The following is a 19,824-nucleotide window of genomic DNA, read 5'->3' on the forward strand; positions in this document are numbered from 1 at the left end:
GCATTGCTTTTTTTTACTGAATAACAAATAGTCTTCTATGCCAACAGCCTTAGAATTGTCTTGCGTTTGAATTAGCCATTGATTAATCCAAAGTTTCTGCCTTTTCTTCTGAATTAATTTTGTAAAATTAAAGGGCTATTATTAATAGAGTAAGTAACTTCCCCAAGTACATTTAAAAAAAAATCAGGAAAAAAAAATCAAACCTTGTCAATACGTGTGCTACCTGTAAAACAGTACTATGTTACCAAATCATCTCTAAATGGCCTTGGAGACATTTTGAGCAACTGAGCATTCATTTATAATTTTGTTCATTGATGCTATTTTGTCATGGTATTTAAGAATACTTTAAACAGGGTTTAGGTACAGGTAGTCTGTCCAAATTTGGATTCCACTAAATTGGTACTATCACACTCCCGTATGAAAGATCACCATTCTCACAGGATTATTTCATGTTCACATTACCTATTAGTGGATGAATGTGCTGCATACGATGGAAGATGTCCTGCATCTTGGTAGGGCAAGAGGGAAGGTCAGGAGACAAAGTTTTAAAAAACAGCATTAATTTTCCAGAGCTTCTAAAGCTTATAGAAATGCTGTCAATGCTGTCTGATTGACTTCACATGGGGCACAATTAATGAGTATTTCCTATGCTGCAGAGCACTTCAATAAAGCTCTTTTGAGTTTTCTTAGTATAGTGTTCACTGGTCAATCCAAATGCTTACAGGCATAAGAACAGGCTGGTGCATGCCATCCTACAGTATGAGGAGTATCTTCAAATGGACATGATTTTAACTAGATAGTTATGGGTTAATTAAAATAGGAGTGATTTTCTAAACTAACTTCTAGAAGAGGAGTTAGCTCTATTAAAAGTAAAGAAGTAAGAAGTAAACACAACCGAACAAGATTATAAACAAATGACAGTTAGTTATTGCTTATATGTTTTTCATTTCTCAGATTAATTATTTACAGCTTGATGGAGATTTTTGCAGCTGGTGGTGCGTCTACCATGCATAGAAAACATATCTGGTTCAGCAAGCTAACTTAGCTGAAAACAGTTAGAGGCTAGAATATCAAATATGCTTATTCTTTCCTTGCTTCTCTTTAGACAGCCAATTACTGCCACTGTTGGAGACAGGAGAGTAGGAGAGATTGCCTTTCAGTCTGATCCAGGATAATCATTCCTCTGCGTGTGCGTGTACACACATATGTTTATAACAGGTACCTGATTTTATTTTCATGCATTTCCATCAGGTCCAAAGTAAAATCAGCAACTTCCAAAAATATTAACATAGCTGAGACTTTCCATGGATATTATGCCATAGCGCACATTTATTAAAATGCACAGAACTTCATAGACTTGTATTTCAAGCAGAAAATATGCATTATTCAATGAGCACAAATGGAAAAACAGTTGTGAGGGAAGTTGAGAGCCTATGGTAGATTCTTACAGACAAGTTTGTCATACACTGATCTCTTTTTTTTTTTTTTTTTTTGGTCCCCCAAAAAGGAAGAACTCTTTGCCATTTCCATTAAATTTAGCTATGAAGGTACCTTTATTAAAAAACTTATAAGATAATAACAGTGGACAGCATTTTTAGGTGACATTAGTTGCTCACAGAATTCATCACAGCAAAGTAGAGGAAGGGATTTACACAATCTCTCCACACACACTCTGCCCACAAAGTTTCCTCACTCATATTATTTAACCTTTGCATTCTTGGGCCTCTCATTTTGTTCAGCTCCAAATGTTACAGAAATTTACCATCATCTGATCTCTGATGTTGCACTAATTCCCTTCTAAGAACAAGGTCAAACTCAAGATACCAGTTCTGATATTGAAACTTTTCATCCAGGACTGGGTTAAGCGACTGGAACAGTCTGCCTCATGATCACCTATAACTGCCACAATTCACCATAAAAGAAATGACACAGTCATTCTCAGATGTTAATCTTATGCGAGAAAGATGAAGCTTTCAGAAAAACTGTCCTAGAAATCAATAGCTCACAGGAAAGACAGTAGTGAACAAGAACATCAATATTTTCATAGAGATCTGCAATACTCACTGCTTAGTGCTTTCAACAAAATAATACAGAACCCAAACCCTGGTGACAAGAGAGAAAATAATCATTTTGGGTCATGTTTCACTATTTTCGGAATCATTAATGGTGCAACAGAAGACTCACAGAGTTGTGTTTTAGTTTAGTAATGGAATTTCAATAGTCTTAAAATTTGCACTGGCTCTCAGCACAGACAGATTTTACCATCATGTGAAATTGTATCACTGTCATCACCCATAACCATCAAAGACCAAGTGTTAACACAAGAGCCTAAACAAACATTCTGAAGATCTTTTTCCAGGCAAAATATTTCTATATTCTTTTGAAGTCTGACAAGTTTGGGTTAGTAAAGTCCTAGACAACAGTAAATAAGCAGCATCTAGTGACCCCCCCCCACCAAAAAAAAAAAAAAAAAAAAAAGAAGAAGGGAATGTGTACACCAGTTTAGTTTTAGTTTTCACCTGTTGCAGCTTAAATTTTGGCTTGACTAAGCATGTAGTCAATAGATCTTAGCGTAACTTCTATGTTGCTTTGTCTTACCAGTACACTAGCAATCTGTAGAGAAGGAGTGACCTACTTTTTTAATTTCTGTGTTCCAAAAGCACAATGGGGATGAAGCAAACCACATTTCCAGTCTTGAGTCATATAAACAGAAACAGTTAACAGAGAAACAGTTAACTGTTTTCAATTTCTATCATAAAATCATAGAACAATTCAGTTTGGAGATCTCTTGTTCAACCTCTGCTCAAAGCAGAATCAGCTACGAGATTAGACCAGATTTACAGAGATTTATCTAGTCAGGTCTTGAAAACCTGCAGAGGTGGAGACTGCTCAAGTTTTCTGGACAGCCCATTTCTATACTTGACTGTCTTAATGGTGAAAATTCTTTTTTTCCTAATACCAAGTTAGAAGCTCTGTTGTCTCAATGAAGGTCTATCTTCTATTCAGAGCCAGGTCTAGACCACTAAATTCAGACCAAAGACTGAAAAGGATCAAGGGTCTGCTTGTGTTACAGCACCTTTTCTAAGTTTATATGAACCAAATGGCCCATTTCCACTCACATGACAGACTTTGCATTTTACTAAATTGCAGTAGGATACTTTGTGGATGGTTAGAGAGCATTATTTAAAACAAAACAAAACAAAATCCTATTCTATAATCAGTTCCCTGTTTGAATCACAGAATGAAGAAGTATTAAAAAGTGGAAAAAAATATATCATCTCACCATTAGCATCACCCAAAAACAGAAAATAGGAAAAATAGAAAAGCAGTTGCTGCTTGTCACATTTTTCTTCTCTGGATAGTTTGTGGCAAGCTACTAATACCTATTTGGTATTAGAGCTTCATAATTACCACTAAAAGCAGTGGAAGAGGAGGAATAGGAGCCACAAAACTGACAATTTGAATGAAGAGGTTCTGTGAACATTGCTGAAAGCTCTTTGCGTTTCTCACCTACAAAAAGAATTCACTACAAGCCTTTTGGGGATATTCTGCCTATCCCTCGAGTGATGAAGCTGGAATAGGATTTTCCATGATTAGTTAGAAACATAACCTCCACAGTTTTCTATTTTGAAATGTATTGCCAAGGATTTTCATGTATGTAATTTATTACATAGTCTCCTAACTTGTATTTATCTTCCTCATTACAAATTATGCTAAATATTTCTTTTTATAAAAAATTTTATATAAAATTTTTGTCTTCACAGAACAAATACTTTCAAATACCCTCTGCAATCTATAAAAAAAAATAATTCCCACTGATTTTTAAAATGTACAGGGCTGGAATGAGTTTATTATCTTTAGTCTGCAATTTTACAGTGATATAAATCCTCTTGCCATGAGGTAGAGAATGTAATTTTATAATGGTTGAAGTCAGCTGAGGGAGGTAACTTTCCCATATACAATAGCTTCCATCAGTATAATCTCTGGCACAGAAAGTTCCTGTCCATCCATACAATTTAGTGTATGAAAAGCAAAAAAATCATCTGAAGTCAATAAGTAACAGGCCATTAATTAACTGTAGGATATATATGGACTATCTGACAATACTTCACTTAATTTTTACTAAAATTTTCCCCCAAAAAGCCTGTTTTGATATGGAAAGAAACTTAACACAAATGGTAATAAAGCTGAGTAGTCTGTCACAAATTTAAATGTTAATGAGCATTGAGAAATGTGTGAAAAACAAGAACCCAGTAAAAACAGATTAATAACCGACACCACTGTTATCTCCTCACAGCTACACTGCCATTGATCAATAATTTAGAGAAATCACAAACTTACTGGATTCTTTCAGCACATATTCAGTGTTGGCCTATCAGAAACAGAAGCAGATGTTTTGCACTCCAGCTTTTGTTTTTTTAATTTTACATTTTTGGAAATAAAGATACAGACATTGAGTTAATATTCAGCAAGCAATTTGTATTTGCTTCAGTTCACAAAACATTAAGCTGGTATTATACGTTATTGCTTAGAGATGCCACATATATCAGCTGGAAAATAACTTATGAGCTTTAACAACGTAATTAGTGTTCTAGAACACTACGAAAAATGTCTGCAATTCACTTCTAATACACCAATATCACATGTTAGTACAAATCAACTGACACTTAAAAAAAGTTTATTCTATCATTCTTTACTTTTATTAATTTAAAAAAAAAGACATTTTCATATCGGAATTACTGACATCCATGCCATAAGCAGGTTCTGCGGTACCTACTTATGTACTTATGTAGAAGAAGGTACTTCTTCTGATCCATAAGTGCAACGAGTCATCCCTATGGACTTGTTTACCCAGCAGAATGTAGAGCACATAATAAGCTGGGAAGGCCAAAATAGCTTCATATGTATTAAGTTGTTCAGGCTGTAATTTAAAAAAATATTGTAAACCCAGACAAGAAATAGTTCTGCTTTTCTGCTGCTCTCAACCACTTTTTTTTGCCACTCCTGCCTATCCTGTAGTGCCAGCACAAGTATTTCTACAGCTGCATAATGAGTCAGATGAAAGACCTGATTCACCTGAAAAATAACCCGAATTATTTTTCAATTGGAGCAGTTCTCCAATCTAGTTCATCATCATGTGTTTATACAAATTCTTGTGTTGGCCCAAGAGTGGCATGGCTGACTCTCCTCCTCCTCCTGTTATTTTTCCACTTTGATCATTTCACTGACACATTTGATATCATGGCATTAAAAACAAGTGCTACTGGCACAAAGTGGGGAGGTTTCTCTAGGGAACAGAGATACTAACTAACTGCCAAAAGGCTGGCCTTTTAGACATAAAAGCAGCCTCCACTGAAACATAATTTTCAATTTTACTCTTAGTTCATAATACTCAAATGAAATTTTTTTAATCTTTTGCTAGGTAAGCAAGAACCATTCGGTCAATCAAAATATAACTAAATTTAGGAAATAAAAGCTTCAGGATATCTATTCTCAGTGCTTTTTTTTCTGAATAGAAAACCTATACAAAAAGCTGCTGAAAAGACTGCAGAAAAATTTTATTGCGAGCACTTCTGGGTTCAAAAGACTTGTGAGGTGCATTCAACTACCATGTGTCCTCCCATCTTTGAACTCTGTACTTTTACTTCAAATGTGCACATCTCTGGCAGTTAGAAGAGGTCATGTATTTATCTAGTAGGCACTTCCCATTCGTGGAACATTTACATTTTCCCTGCTTTTGCACACATTAATCTTTAGTGCTAATGAAAATAACTACTTTCTGAATCTCATGGAGCAGTATAAAGTAAATGCTTAACTGCGTAAGTAGCTTTTCAAAAATGTAACTTTAAAACTGACAAACTTCACTGACGTTCACCAACCTTGCTATCCAAGACACATCAATACCAGAATATTCTCACACTTGAATACATAGAAAAAAAAATATACACCAAAAATTTGTGTGTTTGCCAGAATACTACTGGACAATTTCGAAGTATTCTGCTTAAGTATCAGTTCTAGCAGGTGGAACAAAATAGCTGCCAAAAATTTTACAATATTAAGGGTTGTTTGCACTTGAAAGCATGGAGGACATCAACAAGACAACTTTGTTTAAATATGGTTATGCCAGAGAGTGTTGCTAGCTGGATAACCCAATCTATGCTTAATTTGGCAATGGAGAATATAGAAATAAACTGAGCAAATAAGACAGTACTTGCCTCGTTATCTAAACTGAACTAACTTCTCTACAAATACATGTTTTCTCACTGTTACTTATATATGCATATATACACACACACACACACACACACATATATATATATATATATATATACAAATATAGACACATACACATACATGGTCCTACTGAAAAATATGTTGTGGACCTCTAAAGTCAGTGCGTAAAACTACTTCACATTTTCATGCTTTTTCTTTTTAAAAACTTGTTTCAAGAATAATTTAATGAGCCTTGCAGGTTCCACTAGAAAAGGCGATGTTTATAGTAAACTTTTTGTTGTTTCCAGTATCTCACTGTACTGAAGAATGCCATCATGTATCACATTTCACATTGTAAGTAAAATGCAATAATTACCTAATTAAGCTAAAAATCTAATGTGCATAGCTGTTTTAACTCATTTTATTCTTCTGAATTCAAGATTATCATATTCATCTCTGAGTAATTTTAAGGACAAATCAAAGCATCATCAATACCTAGTTTAGTGGTCCAGTATTACATATAGAGCCTCTGAGAAGCAAAAAAAAAGAAAAAAAAAAAAAAAAAAAACATGTTAAAGTTCTAATTTACACCTATTATTCCTTCAGACACATCATGGAACAAAGTCTAAAACAACAACAGAGAGTATAAGCCAGATTCTTAAATTTACTAAACTTTCCCTTCAATGTGATTTTTGATTAACATTATTTAAGGCAAACATCACTGCATGGTCCACACACCTAGTGTTCTTATACAAAAATAAATAAATAAATAAATAGTAGATTGTCAAGCTGTCAATTTTTAAAGAAATGCTGTAGATAAATTATATCTGTTAGGTTGTAGCAAAGTGTTATCCTTCTACATAAAAATTGAAGCATTCATATTCTAAAGGTATTCCTAATATGCATCTGACAGACACTTTTAAGAACATATTCCTTTTAACTAGAACTGTTTTCCAGTGAATTACAAGTGCAATTTCCTACAAAGTGTTTTGAGGATTTGCCTTAAATCTGTAACTGTACAAATAGCTCAACAAAGGAAAAAAGTTTTTTCCTTTAATCTATGGAAAAGAAATCTGAACACTTGAAAAAATGATAAGATTTTGCTTACTGCATTACATGTCCTTCAAAATAAACTCAATTCAATGCCTTTGTGCAAATAACCAATCTTATCAAGAAATAACATGAATATTTAAAATTGACAGGGCGATGTGGAAAAATAATTTTCTGTAAGAAGACCACCACAAACAGCAGCAAATCCCATTCTTTAATAACTCTAAAATAACCCTAAATCTCAAACTGAGATTCATATAAACCGTTAATTTCACCTAACTTTAAACTTCTACAAATTAGATCTAAGCTAAGGTAGTGCTCCAGCTCCCTCTATGGCAAATGGAAAGATGCATATCAGGAAGGTGATTCACCTCATTCTAGAATAGTTGTTGTTTAGTGAGATAGATGGGATGAAATTTCCTACTAAAGTGTCTATTTTTTTCCATCACATTCTGTAGTGATCCAGCTGCTTTGCCTGAATAAGATGCCTAATTTTCAAATGGCTGCATTTAAGCAAGATGAATTCCAGCTACACAAGAGACTTCTTCCTGACTGGATTAGATGAGTTTGCAAGAATTTGCTGGAATCTAATATATAAGATAATTAACTTCTTTCTACTTAGCAATTATGGTCAGTTTAGATTACAAAGTATAAAAACTAACCTCTGTGTTTTCACACTCTTACTGAGAAAACTTGTTCTATGACTTTGTAAATTTACTTGTAAACTATTTGGAGTAAAACAACTCTTCTCTTCCTAGGAACTAGAGAGAAAAAAAAAATCTGCATCAACTAGCCCATGTTACTTTCAGTGTGGCTTTCTTTCAGCCCTAGATTTTTGTGCCTTCTGTCCTGTCTAGTATTAAGTATGTGTTATGGTGGGGATTTAAAATTTCAATTGAAATATTTTTTCCAGAGATAAATACAGAGATCTTTATGTTTTCTAACTTTTGTTTCACAACATCCAGTCTTATTCCAATGTGCAATGCTAAGTAATATCAGATGTGGCCTTAAATAGGTAACAAATGTCTCTTCGTATTTGAAATGTAGCCAACATTATTTAGCCAAATTGTATAAAAGTTAGTCATTTCTAACGAGTGACTTCTCTTCTTCTTTCAACAAGTCAGTCTGTCAACTACTTTTAATGCTCTTCCTTGAAGATCATCCAGTTTATATTTTTAATAATGGTATGTCCATAATGAAACATAACGTTCTATAAAGAGTTGCACTGTTGCATTGAGAGACACAGTATTATCTGCCTGTCTTCAGCTATACTGTCTCTGAGGATTCAACCTCAAACTGCATTAGACTTCTTGTTGACACGTCTTATTATAAACCTTTGCTTAAACTACAAATGCACTTACACAATTACGTTCCATTGCTATGCGCCATTTTCAGAGTGGAGACTTGATTTAATTGTCCTGTAACATACCCTCTTATGGAAATATTGTATTAATATACTGAAAGAATTATTCAACTTCTGTTACCCTTCTAGGCAAGCCTCACACCGAACAGTACTGTCAGATGACAACAGGTATGGTGGCTTATTTGGAAGGTAACATTTTATCTCAGCTCAGACTTTTTTCTCACTGAGAGGAATAACCTAGGTCTCTACTCACTTTCCATTACCAAATTTCCTCAAACATTTAAAGAATCTAGATCCTCAGACTTAGTTAAAATTGGTGAAATAGTTCAAAGGTTATTTGTGGAGAAGGAAATAACAAGGAAAACTGGTAATCGGCACGATTATATAGCATTGTAAAGCAGCCTAAAAAATAAGTACTTATGAAAGTAGAACATACTCTCTCATCTTTCATTACCCTTCCCAACAGGAAAAGGCTTTAAATAAGTGAAATATTATCATATCTGTCAGCAGAATGAACAACAACAACAACAACAATAATAATAATAAAGAAACTATGATAGGATTCTCTATTCCATCTCAACTTCAAAATTTATTTCATTTTCCAAAGTTTTTCTAAAAATTTCTGTATATACAATTCCAAAATAATTATCATAATCATGACTCATGACTCAGCTATCATATATTTAGATCTCTTGTTCTGCTGTTCATATGACCCCTTCATAAGCCAGAATTTTTTTTTTTTTTTTTGTGACGCGAAGAAACGGCAGGTATACATGAGAAAAAACATCATTCTCTATGCCCATGTATGATTTGCCACCTGTTCTGGGAGGGCCTTCAAGATAGCTGGTTAGTAAAGACTTTGACACCATTAATTTGGGTCAGATTGTTTTTGGTGTCTTATGGGCGAGGAAAAGACTTCAGAACTCATCATCATTACCTTAAAGCAGTCAGTTCCTCAATTTTTAATGTATTAAATGTAAACACATCTATTTAATATATTTTTATTCCAAATGTACACACTGCTGGACTTCTTAAGTCAAGAACATAACCAATTAAAAGGTATTGAATCACTTTTATATTAGAATTATGTATTAGTATGAAGCAGAACAGAAAATCATCACAATTATAAAGCATAGTTGTATAAGTACCTCTTTAAACATATAATACTGCTATTACTTCACAATGGCACAGTTCTTAAACTGCGTTAGCAAACTGATTCATTACTTGCTCTTACTAATCAACCATGAATACAAAAATGTTTAGTATATAGTGATGTATTTTTCCTAGCATCTGAACCACTCTTCATAATGCTGTATATCCAAATCTAAAAAATATGCAGACTCTGCTTATTTTGACATTTATTATTTTGTTTCTGTACTGTTATCTGCTTCAAGAAGGGTAGATTGTTTCAAACTACTCATAACTATTGCAATTCAGAAGCAGCCAATTTCTGCCTCTCTAGAATGACAATGCTGTCTGTCAACTCTCTTTCCCCTTTCCTTTCTTTTCTGCAGGAACTAATATTGGTTGCTCTTACTACATAGCCATTCCTATCATTTTGATTGTTTCATAGCCCTTCACTTTTACTATAAATCATCAAAGAAATCTAGTTCAAGCACCGATTGAATCTTTAGGCTCTAACTTCTGTTTCCTGGCTTATGTGAAAGAACTCAGTCTGAATCTTTAGGCTCTAACTTCTGTTTCCTGGCTTATGTGAAAGAACTCAGTCAGTTCACCTCATTCTTTATGAATAAGTTTCCATATCAAAAAGCCTAGTTTTCCATATCAAAAAGCAGTACTAACCAGGTACCTTGAAGGAAGTATTCACTTCTTCTACCTCTTTGCAAAGGCTTTTTAACATTCATAAATGATCATGGTACTGGAAAAAAATTAAATATTTTATCCTGTCATTTTACATATGACTGAAGTAAACATTTTTAATACAAAGACATCAGTTCCCTATCCTTGGTTTCTCTTCTGATAGCAGACAGGCAATGACCACTGCTTTGCCTGTGGAACAGAAGAGGAACTAACAAGTAATGCCCTAAAAGACCAGTTGCAGAGCAAATGCAACAAGTACGTGAAATTTCATCCCAATGCCTACTTCTAAATAACTGGATAAAGAGGTAGAAAACAACCCAAGTCCTAGTTCTGATGTACTTGTATGTATGAAGACAGGCTATGCTAATAATAAGTGTGGTAGAATCAATTCTTTTTTTTTTAAAAAAAAAAAAAAGGTAGTACATTTAAATCTACAAGAAGCCTCCACATGTATTGTTCAAGTAAGAATTTCCTATAACATGTGAAAAGTGGATCAGTTACATTTGGCACTAAATCTAACAGGAGAGAAAAGAAGAGAATGCAATTAGGATGAGAAAATTACACTACACTTAACTACCCAGACTATCACAAATGGGTTGAGCTATGCTTCAGGAGTGTTTTGGGAAACAGTAGTATTTAAATTGCCTCACTTCCGCTCACTAAGAGGCAACATGAACACGTCTTCAAGGTTCGGATCTGAGTATTCAACACATTACAAGGACTCTCTTGAAGTCATTTTAGATTTAGTGATTTCCATGGAGTAAGTGTCAAATCATTATCATTCTGGCACTAGGAAATCAAAATTAAAAGTTTCAAAAGCGACAACATGAAGTCTGAATTCTTGATTCTTCCTCATAACTCAGCAGAACTACTAGTAAATCCACTGATAGTTCTGAACCTTTAATAATTTATTACAAGCCTGCAGGCCAAGATCTCGAAAGAGATGCAGAGAAAAGGCCACTTCAAGATGAGTATTTCAAATACAGACCCGATCCCCCAAATTAGGAATTCTGGCAGGTATACAATTACCACATGTGGTCACCACAGCAAAAAAGAAATCCAAAGATGACTGAAATCAGAAAAGGCTTTTAAATTTCTGAGGAGGAGTAGCTGATACACCAGAGGGCTGCATGGTCATTCAGAGGAATCTTGACAGGTTGGAGAGATGGGCAGAGGGGAACCTCATGAAGTTCAATAAAAGGAAGTGCAGTGTCCTGTATGTTAGGGAAGAATAACCCCATGCCCCACTACAGGCTGGGGGCTGACATGCTGGAAAGCAGCTCTTCAGAGAAGAACCTGGGTGTCCTGATGGAAAACAAGTTAACCATGAGCCAGCAATGTGCCCCTGTGGCCAAAAAGGCCAGTAGCATCCTGGGCTGCATTAGGAAGAGAAGAACCTGGAACATGTCAGTGCAGGAATGAGGAATGTTTGGATCTACATGGCCCCAGCTGAAGTTACTGTAAAAGTATTTCTTTAACAAATATCACATCCAGGCAGATTTTGAATATCTCCAAGGAGGGACACTCCTACTGGGTAATCTGTTCCAGTGCTCCGTCACCCTCACAGTAAAGAAATTTTTCCTAGTGTTCAGAAGGAAATTCCTGTGTTTCAGTTTGTGACTCTTGCCTCTTGTCCTATTGTTGAGCACCACTGAAAAGAGTCTGCCCCATCCTCTCTATGCCCTCCCTTTAGATACTTACACATATTGAAAAGATCTCCCCTCGGTCTTCTCTTCTCGAGGCTAAAGAGGCCCAGTTCTCGCAGCCGTTCCTCATAGGAGAGATACTCCAGTCCCCAGATCATCTTAGTAGCCTTCCACTGGACTTTATCCAGTAGCTCCATGTCTCTCTTGTATTGGGGAGCCCAGAACTGGACACAGTACTCGAGATGCAGCCTCACCAGGGCTGAGCAGAGGGGCAGGATCACCTCCCTCAACCTGCTGGCAATGCTCTTCCTAATGCAGGACACTATTGGCCTTCTTGGCCACAGGGGCACACTACTGGCTCATGGTCAACTTTTTGTCCACCAGGACTCCCACAATACAGCGATCTCTAATAATAGGCATGGTTGTTATTTATACATCATGAAACACACAAATCTTAATACTCTGTTCTACTTCTATCTGAAATAATCTAACATGCATAATTACATGCACCATTTCCATTTTGAGGTGAACCTTTTGGACAGAAAACGCTTTCTATTTCATTCTCTTGAGAGACAAAATGCAAGCCTGTAGTCATCTTCTTAAGGCTGAGGTAGCTGTATCAGTATTGCAAGTTAACATTTCAGCTTGACTACAAATCAGATGCCAAAGGACATTTAGCTCATTTAGCAGACTGAATAATGTATCAACTAAGGCAAAATTTTCAATTTATCATTCATACATTTATTAAGATTAAATTAAAAAAGTGTGCTATGCTTTCCCATCTTTGAAAACTTCAAACAACAGAAAATAATTTTCTAGTTTTATCATTAAGACCAAATACCCACTGATTCTAAACAAATTCACTAGCACCAATTTCAAATATTTTTCAGAATGTAAATTGCTCGTATATATAATGTAACTGACCACTTAATTCACAATTAAATTAACAGTCATTAAAAATCAAATTACATTGTTTACATATATCTTTTTATAGCTTGAAAATGTTTTTTTGTTTGTTTGTTTGTTTGTTTTTTTATCTTTAAGGGCATGGGTAGATGAGTAAGTTACTCCAGAACAGGAAATGTTTCATTTTTGCATCAACGTACTTGTACAGTAACTGTCCATGCACAAAAAGAAGGGGCTACTGCAGAACAGGCAGGGAAGCAATTACTGCAGAGCAGTTGTGTGTAACTTGCACTTTGTACCGTACTGTATTGTAATACGTCTGTCTGTTCTAAGAAAATAACCATGAAGATGGAAGCCAGTGCATTTAAATGTTGTATTTTACTCTTACCAGGAATACAAAATGGTTCCAACAACAGATGCGAGTTTACTGTTTTCTTGCTTTTGCTTTGCGAGACCAAAGTCAGCTTAAAAAAAAAAAAAGAAAGAAAGAAAGAAAGAAAATTTACATGTCAATAACTACCCTGACAATTAAATAACCGAAAATTAATGATGGTTCACAACAGTTGAAAAGCACTTCTTTTTTGATCTTTTACACTTTGCAGTAAAGCCTATCTGCTTATTTCCATATTAATCAATGGCATATGTTTTAATCAGGCCTGCCAGATTTAAAAATATTATAAACACACATCTGGTGTTTTTAATCCAAATTATATGACCAATTGCAGATTTCTATTAATATTTCCCAATCAACTGCATGACAGTGTAAGTATCCACAAGCAGTGATCTAATGCCCAAGTTAATGGAAAAATAATTATTTGGCTTTATTTCAAACTATGATAAACAGTTGGGAAGGATGAATTTCTCAGAAATTTAGTTTGGAGGAGTATGGGAGGTCTGTGCAATTATAAAGCTAAATCTTTCACATAATTAAGTCACATATATTTACAGCATATTTTTTTCATCTAACCTTCATGAAAGCAATTCCAAGTTCCATAGACCAATATTGTACTCTTGTACAATATTGCAGTACAATGCAACAGTGCAGCTAAGACACGTTGCACTTCACTAAATCCAAAAGCAGAGAGCAAGACAAAAATCAGTGTATTCACTTAAAGGTCTGCTAATAAAATATTGCATTTTAATACTATTTAAGAAATGGTAAGATTTGAGTAGTTTAAAATATTTCAAGGCTCCTGTTCTATGTGGATCTAGAGAGTATCCTAACTACTGCTAGACAAGCAGAAGAGCACTCATCAGAGCATTTTTATCCTAATTGTTTTTACAGTGAGATAGTAACAGACTGTATGAAGTTTAGTTAAAAATGTTTCTACTCAAAGAAGCTGTGGATCAGAAGAAAACATAGGTAAGAAAAATTAGTTTCTGTTCGCTCTTGCTCAGTGTGAGATTCAAAGGTGTGGAAAGCTGTAGATCTCTTATTCAGAAAAGGTTTTTGATAAGAAAGCCAAATCGGGATACCCTGGTCACAGATCATTTTTCTTTGAAGAAAATGTTCAAAGGACTGTAGTCCTTCTTTGTAGTGTTGTATTGCTTTTATTGCTGTAGTGCTTGGAAAGTGAAGGTAGAAAGAATGCTAAATTAACAGGATGCATGAGAAGTCTCCTTTTTGCCCTTGACGCTCCTCAGGCAGTTCACCCTAGAGGATATTAATCACAATAGGACCAGAGATTTTTGCAATGTTTATACTTTCCTTAATTTGAGTGAATCCTTTTAACTTCCCTCCTTTTGAAGTCTTCACATAACTAACATTCTACAAAGAAAGAGTATTAAGAATTCATAAATTCATTTCCAGGTGCTTGAAAGATTTAGGGATGGATGTCCCAATTGTAGAGGAAATTCTAACTTTAAAATTTTAACACTACCTTAGTGCTTATTCATCTGGGGAAAAAAAGAAAGCAAAGAAAAAAAACCCAGCAAGATAGACTAATCATCTTCTCTTCTTTGTAGGCTCAGGTCTCCAGAAATGGAAGGAAAAGACCTGTTTCATAGACTGTAATCTTTTCCAAATTCTGCTGAACAGTTTTGACATCATCGAGAAGCTCCTAGATACATCTGGTGCTACAAGAGCTAAGAAATGTAAAGCATATCACAACTAGCTTTATATTAAACAAACACTTTTTCTAAGTTTTTTCAACCCCATAATACAGAACTGAAGAGAAACTGGCAAATACTGAACTGCAGAGAGACTAGTGACATTGCTTCTTTTACTCTACTTAGGCATTTTTCTGCAGCTTTTAAGTTGGTCTATATCTTCTTTTAAGACTCCAGGATTCCTCACTTGGTACTTGATGCTAAAAGTTGCTGTGATAACAAACAAATGAAATCATTTTTGAGAACTGCCAGATCTCTGCCTCCCATACTCTTAAGTGAAAATATGATTAAAGTAGTTAGGAGAATCCCTATTACTCAGCATTCCTTGTTTTTTGTTTTGTTTTTTTTGTTTTTTGTTTTTTGTTTTTTTCTGTGAACTGAGGCTTGATTAGTGAGGACTGATTGTGACAACTCACATCAGGGAATTTCTTGAGGTAGCTTCACATCACTGCATGTCTTAATCCCTGATTTTAGAAGCTGGTAGGGAATTACAAAAGCAATATTACTCTATATTTACTCAATTTCTTATGAGCTTAAGCATCAGCTGTAACTACAGAGAGTAAAGTGAGCTACATGAATCTTTGATGTGACTTAGTGATTCTTATGATACGGTCTTACTGGTCACTCCTGATATTCAGAGCCTTGTTTATCAGGGCATTATTCAGGAAATTATTCTCCCTAAACCATCTTGATTTACTACAGTTGATTCATCCAGTGGTACATCAAGCACTACGACAAAGTTCTTAAGAACAGGGAAAGGTTTTCCTCAGAAGCTGGATCTACCCTCTAAAATTCATACATATTCAAGACGCATCTGATCAGAAATCGCACCAATCTCAGAATGAAATTATGCAACCTAAACGTTCCAAATGTTTTCCTACAGCTTCCATTCCCACTTGCACAGAAAAAGAACCTACCAATTAACAAAAGTGATATAAGAACTAGCTGGAAGGAACTTTATCAACACTGCCAATACAATGATAAATACTAGTAGGCTAAAGAGAAGTGACCAGAGAAAAATAGAAAAGGAAAGCTCCCACAGAATCATGCTGAGAATGCCAGTGAAAGCTTTGTGAATGAGACTGTATGAAACAAAACACAGGGTAGCAAGAGCAAAGGCAAAGAGATAAGACAAAACAGGAGGGAGGGAGAGGGCAGGTAGGCTGTCCAGCCACAACCTACATGAGGAAACAGAAGTCCATGGTGCATCAGTTCATCCAAAATGGAAATCATAAGCCCATTTAGTGATTCACAGTGAGGTTTTGTGAGAATGATGAGCTAGTAGATCTCTGTCACCAAAAAAGGCAGTCATGCCCCTCTCTTCCACTGCCTCTGGAAACCAGATAGACTGGTACTTATGTCTCAATCAAAGCTTTCTCCCTTTTGCTAGATTAGTTTTTTCTGTTTTAATTTAGTCCCAGAACTGATGTTGCAGTTCTAAACCACTAAATTATCTACCAATTCAGAGGATTCTTTTTACCTCCTGTAGTCTTGCAATGCAAGACTCTCTCTAGGCATTGGCATTAGACACTCTCATTCCCAGAGAAAACAACAAAACCCCTCATTTTCACTGTTATATTGTTCCATTTCCATGAAAAGAAAAAAAATACTCTTTTTAGATCAAAAACAAAACAAACAATGGTTAGTTTACAGTACAGCTGAAGGGGAAAGAAAAAGAACAATTCCTGTGAGGAAGTAATCTTGGACTTTTAATGTCATCAGTAGAAAGATCCATCTACCTGCTTCCTGTTCAAACAGGAAAAACTATCTATTTCTGCAAGATGATGGTTACTTAATCAGTAGGTGTGATTTTGGAAAACTAGTAGTTTTTCTGCTTTCAAATACCACTTTGAATCTTTCTGGAACATGTGAATTACATGCATTACAACTTATTGTACCATCCTAATACATGATAATTTCCAAGCAGGGTAGAACACTAGGTACATCAATCTAGCAATCAAGCTTTATAAAATAAAATTTCTATAGTAATAGTTTTGGTGCTTTGTTTACCATGCAGCCTGAATTGCTGCAATTTCTTTATAGCTAATTTCTTTAAAGTTTGGAAGCATAGCATCCTTCACTGAAAAATGGAGAAATTTTTAAGTCCATTCAAAGACAAAAAAAAAAAAAAAAAAAAAAAAGAAAAGAAAAAAAAGAAAAGAAAAGAAAAACAAAACAAAACAAAACAAACTTTCACAATTAGACAGGTTTTAAACATTGTGATTAGACATGTAATGTCACCAATAATGACTTACCAAAACAGTCATTTCTCCTTCAAACTATTATTATATTTGACTAGATTTTATACTGACACTCTAAACATTAGAAGTTTTTTCTATTTTTCTTCTTTATTAACATGCATATCAGGAATCAAGAAAACTAAGTGCTATTTTAATTTTTTTTTAATTCATTAAAATAGTGGAGCAATCATGCAATGGAGAGTGTTCAAATAGAAAGAAAAACTAACACAAACATGCAATCACAATCCTTTAGATTTTGAAACAACCTTCCTCACTCATTTTCACTTGTTTACATTGTGTTTAGCAGAGTAAGTGAAAATGAAGTCTTCCAATTAAGACTGTTTCAGAAAACAGAACATCCTGGGGAATAAGACATGAAGGGGAGAGAATTATGGAAAAAATGAGTAGGCTGCCTTGACTAATATCTTACTCTCTTACAGAATAATCTCTTCATAATAGCTGAATAAGAAAACACTCTAATTCTTAGTAGTCTCTAAATGTGCATTTTGGTTACATACAATTTTTTTTTAATTGATAGAATTTAGTTTTTCATTTGCCATGCTTTACCTGAAGATTTCATCTACTAGACTGATCTTCTAGAATAAAGACAAGAGGAAAATCATGTGTCCAGGTGCTGCATCTTAATAATATTAATGGCATATTTGCACATTTGTTGTCTTAATTTACATTTGAACCATATTTGGAAACATCATGAATCAGAAAATCAAAAATCAACTATAAAAGACCAAAAGCAAACTGGAAAAAAAAAAAAAAAAAAAAAAAGGATTCAAGGAATATCAAATTCACTATGTATGTATCAAATACAGTATATATAAGAATATTTGGGTCAGATTTTTATTGTGTCCTCATCAAACAGGATGCCCTGAAAGGCTCAGAATGAGACAGGTTATCTTGGCTTCTTTTCAGTAGATTTGCAACTGTAATCAAGAAAGTTTATCAGCAACTAAGCGAAAGGGATTACATATTGGATGTTTTTGAATGTTGCAGCAATACTACTGCTAATAACATTTTCCTGTTTTGACACAAAACATAGAACAAGCATTTCTAGAATTTGTAGAAAAGTACAAACTATGTCCTAATCGGTATTGTATTAAAGGGACAAACAAGGTTTTATTATTAGTGTATTGATCCGTTCTTATATTACTAGCCATTTTCAATTATTAGTCAGTTATTCAAGCTCTATTATCTTAAAATATATTATTATTTTTCATCTCATCTTTCTTCAAAGACCTGAGCAAGTGACAGACTTCAATTTTTAATAACTTAAAACATGTAATGATATATTTCTTTAATAAAATTTGTAAGTCACCATCATATTTATGACTATTCCACTCCTATGAAATTTATCAAGACCAGTGCTTGCTAGCATGAATAGTACCATTAAATTAAATGGGATTCATCACACTAGTATATCCTATGCTTGATAGGAATTACTGGCAAGAGTAGACCCTGTAAACAGCTAAGTGTAACTATTTCAAATTTAAGCTTCTGTGTTGCAATCACCTGGAAAAGAAAGACAGAACATTTTATTACCTATAAAAGCATATCCTAAAATCCAGTTTATCTGTAACTTTAATCAACAGCTTAACATACTTATTCTGCTCTTTTCCATCAACAGTACAGGAACAGAATCCTTTTCTCATCATTCCCAAATACACCCTCCTAGCCAACCTATCATTTCCTTGCAGGGTACTAATATCAATGCTTCTTAAACTCACCATAAAATTTGTCAGTTTTGTGAAGTTTGCAAAATTTGCACTAGGAACATTAGCATTGTTCCACATTTAGAACCGCAATTTGTGTAGAAAAACATGATTGTACAATTAAGCTATCAATAGTGTCCAGAATGTTTGATTCACTGTATGAGATTAAACAAAACAATGGAAAATTCCAGTCAGTCTCTTGTGAAAGTTTTGAAGATTAGGTACTACAAGCATTTCCTTGAATCTTTGTATCAAGAGTAGTGATCCTGAGACTGAAGACTGGTTATGTGAGCTCAAAAAACTAGCATTGTTCTAAGTGACACTACAGAGTAATGATTAAGATACAACAGACACTGGTTATATCATTAGACCTCATAGCCACCACTTCTCTTGGTTTGGCACAGAACAAGGAGCAGCAAGTCTTTTAAAAAACACACCCAGCAACCAAATATTCTGAATTACAGAATTAAGGTGTAGTTTTCCTGAAGTATGTGCCAATACTTTCAAGTCTCATTTGCTTTACTTCATGACTGCCTGCTACGATTAGAAGTATATCAGAGAGGTGCTATATAATAATCCTAGGTTTCAGTTGCCTACAGATCCCATCTCTTGCTATTGTATCATATGCATTAAACCATAAACAGAGCACGCCAATATCCGATCTGAAAAAGCAATTCTACACAGTCGCCTTTGACCATCAAGATCTATACCTTGTTGAAACTAGATGACACTAAGGAAAAATGTTGATGTAC

General features: G+C 34.6%; 1 protein-coding gene across 1 annotated transcript in view; it reads right to left on the reverse strand.

Moving 5' to 3' along the window:
• NEK10 (NIMA related kinase 10) overlaps positions 1–19,824 on the reverse strand; it is a 102,623-nt gene that overhangs the window by 52,871 nt on the left and 29,928 nt on the right. The window contains 1 exon segment of the mRNA XM_062568472.1: positions 13,388–13,463. Within this exon segment, the coding sequence (XP_062424456.1) occupies positions 13,388–13,463 (76 nt within the window).

This window comes from Rhea pennata, chromosome 2, assembly GCF_028389875.1.
Source record: "Rhea pennata isolate bPtePen1 chromosome 2, bPtePen1.pri, whole genome shotgun sequence".
Classification (NCBI taxonomy): Eukaryota; Metazoa; Chordata; class Aves; order Rheiformes; family Rheidae; genus Rhea; species Rhea pennata.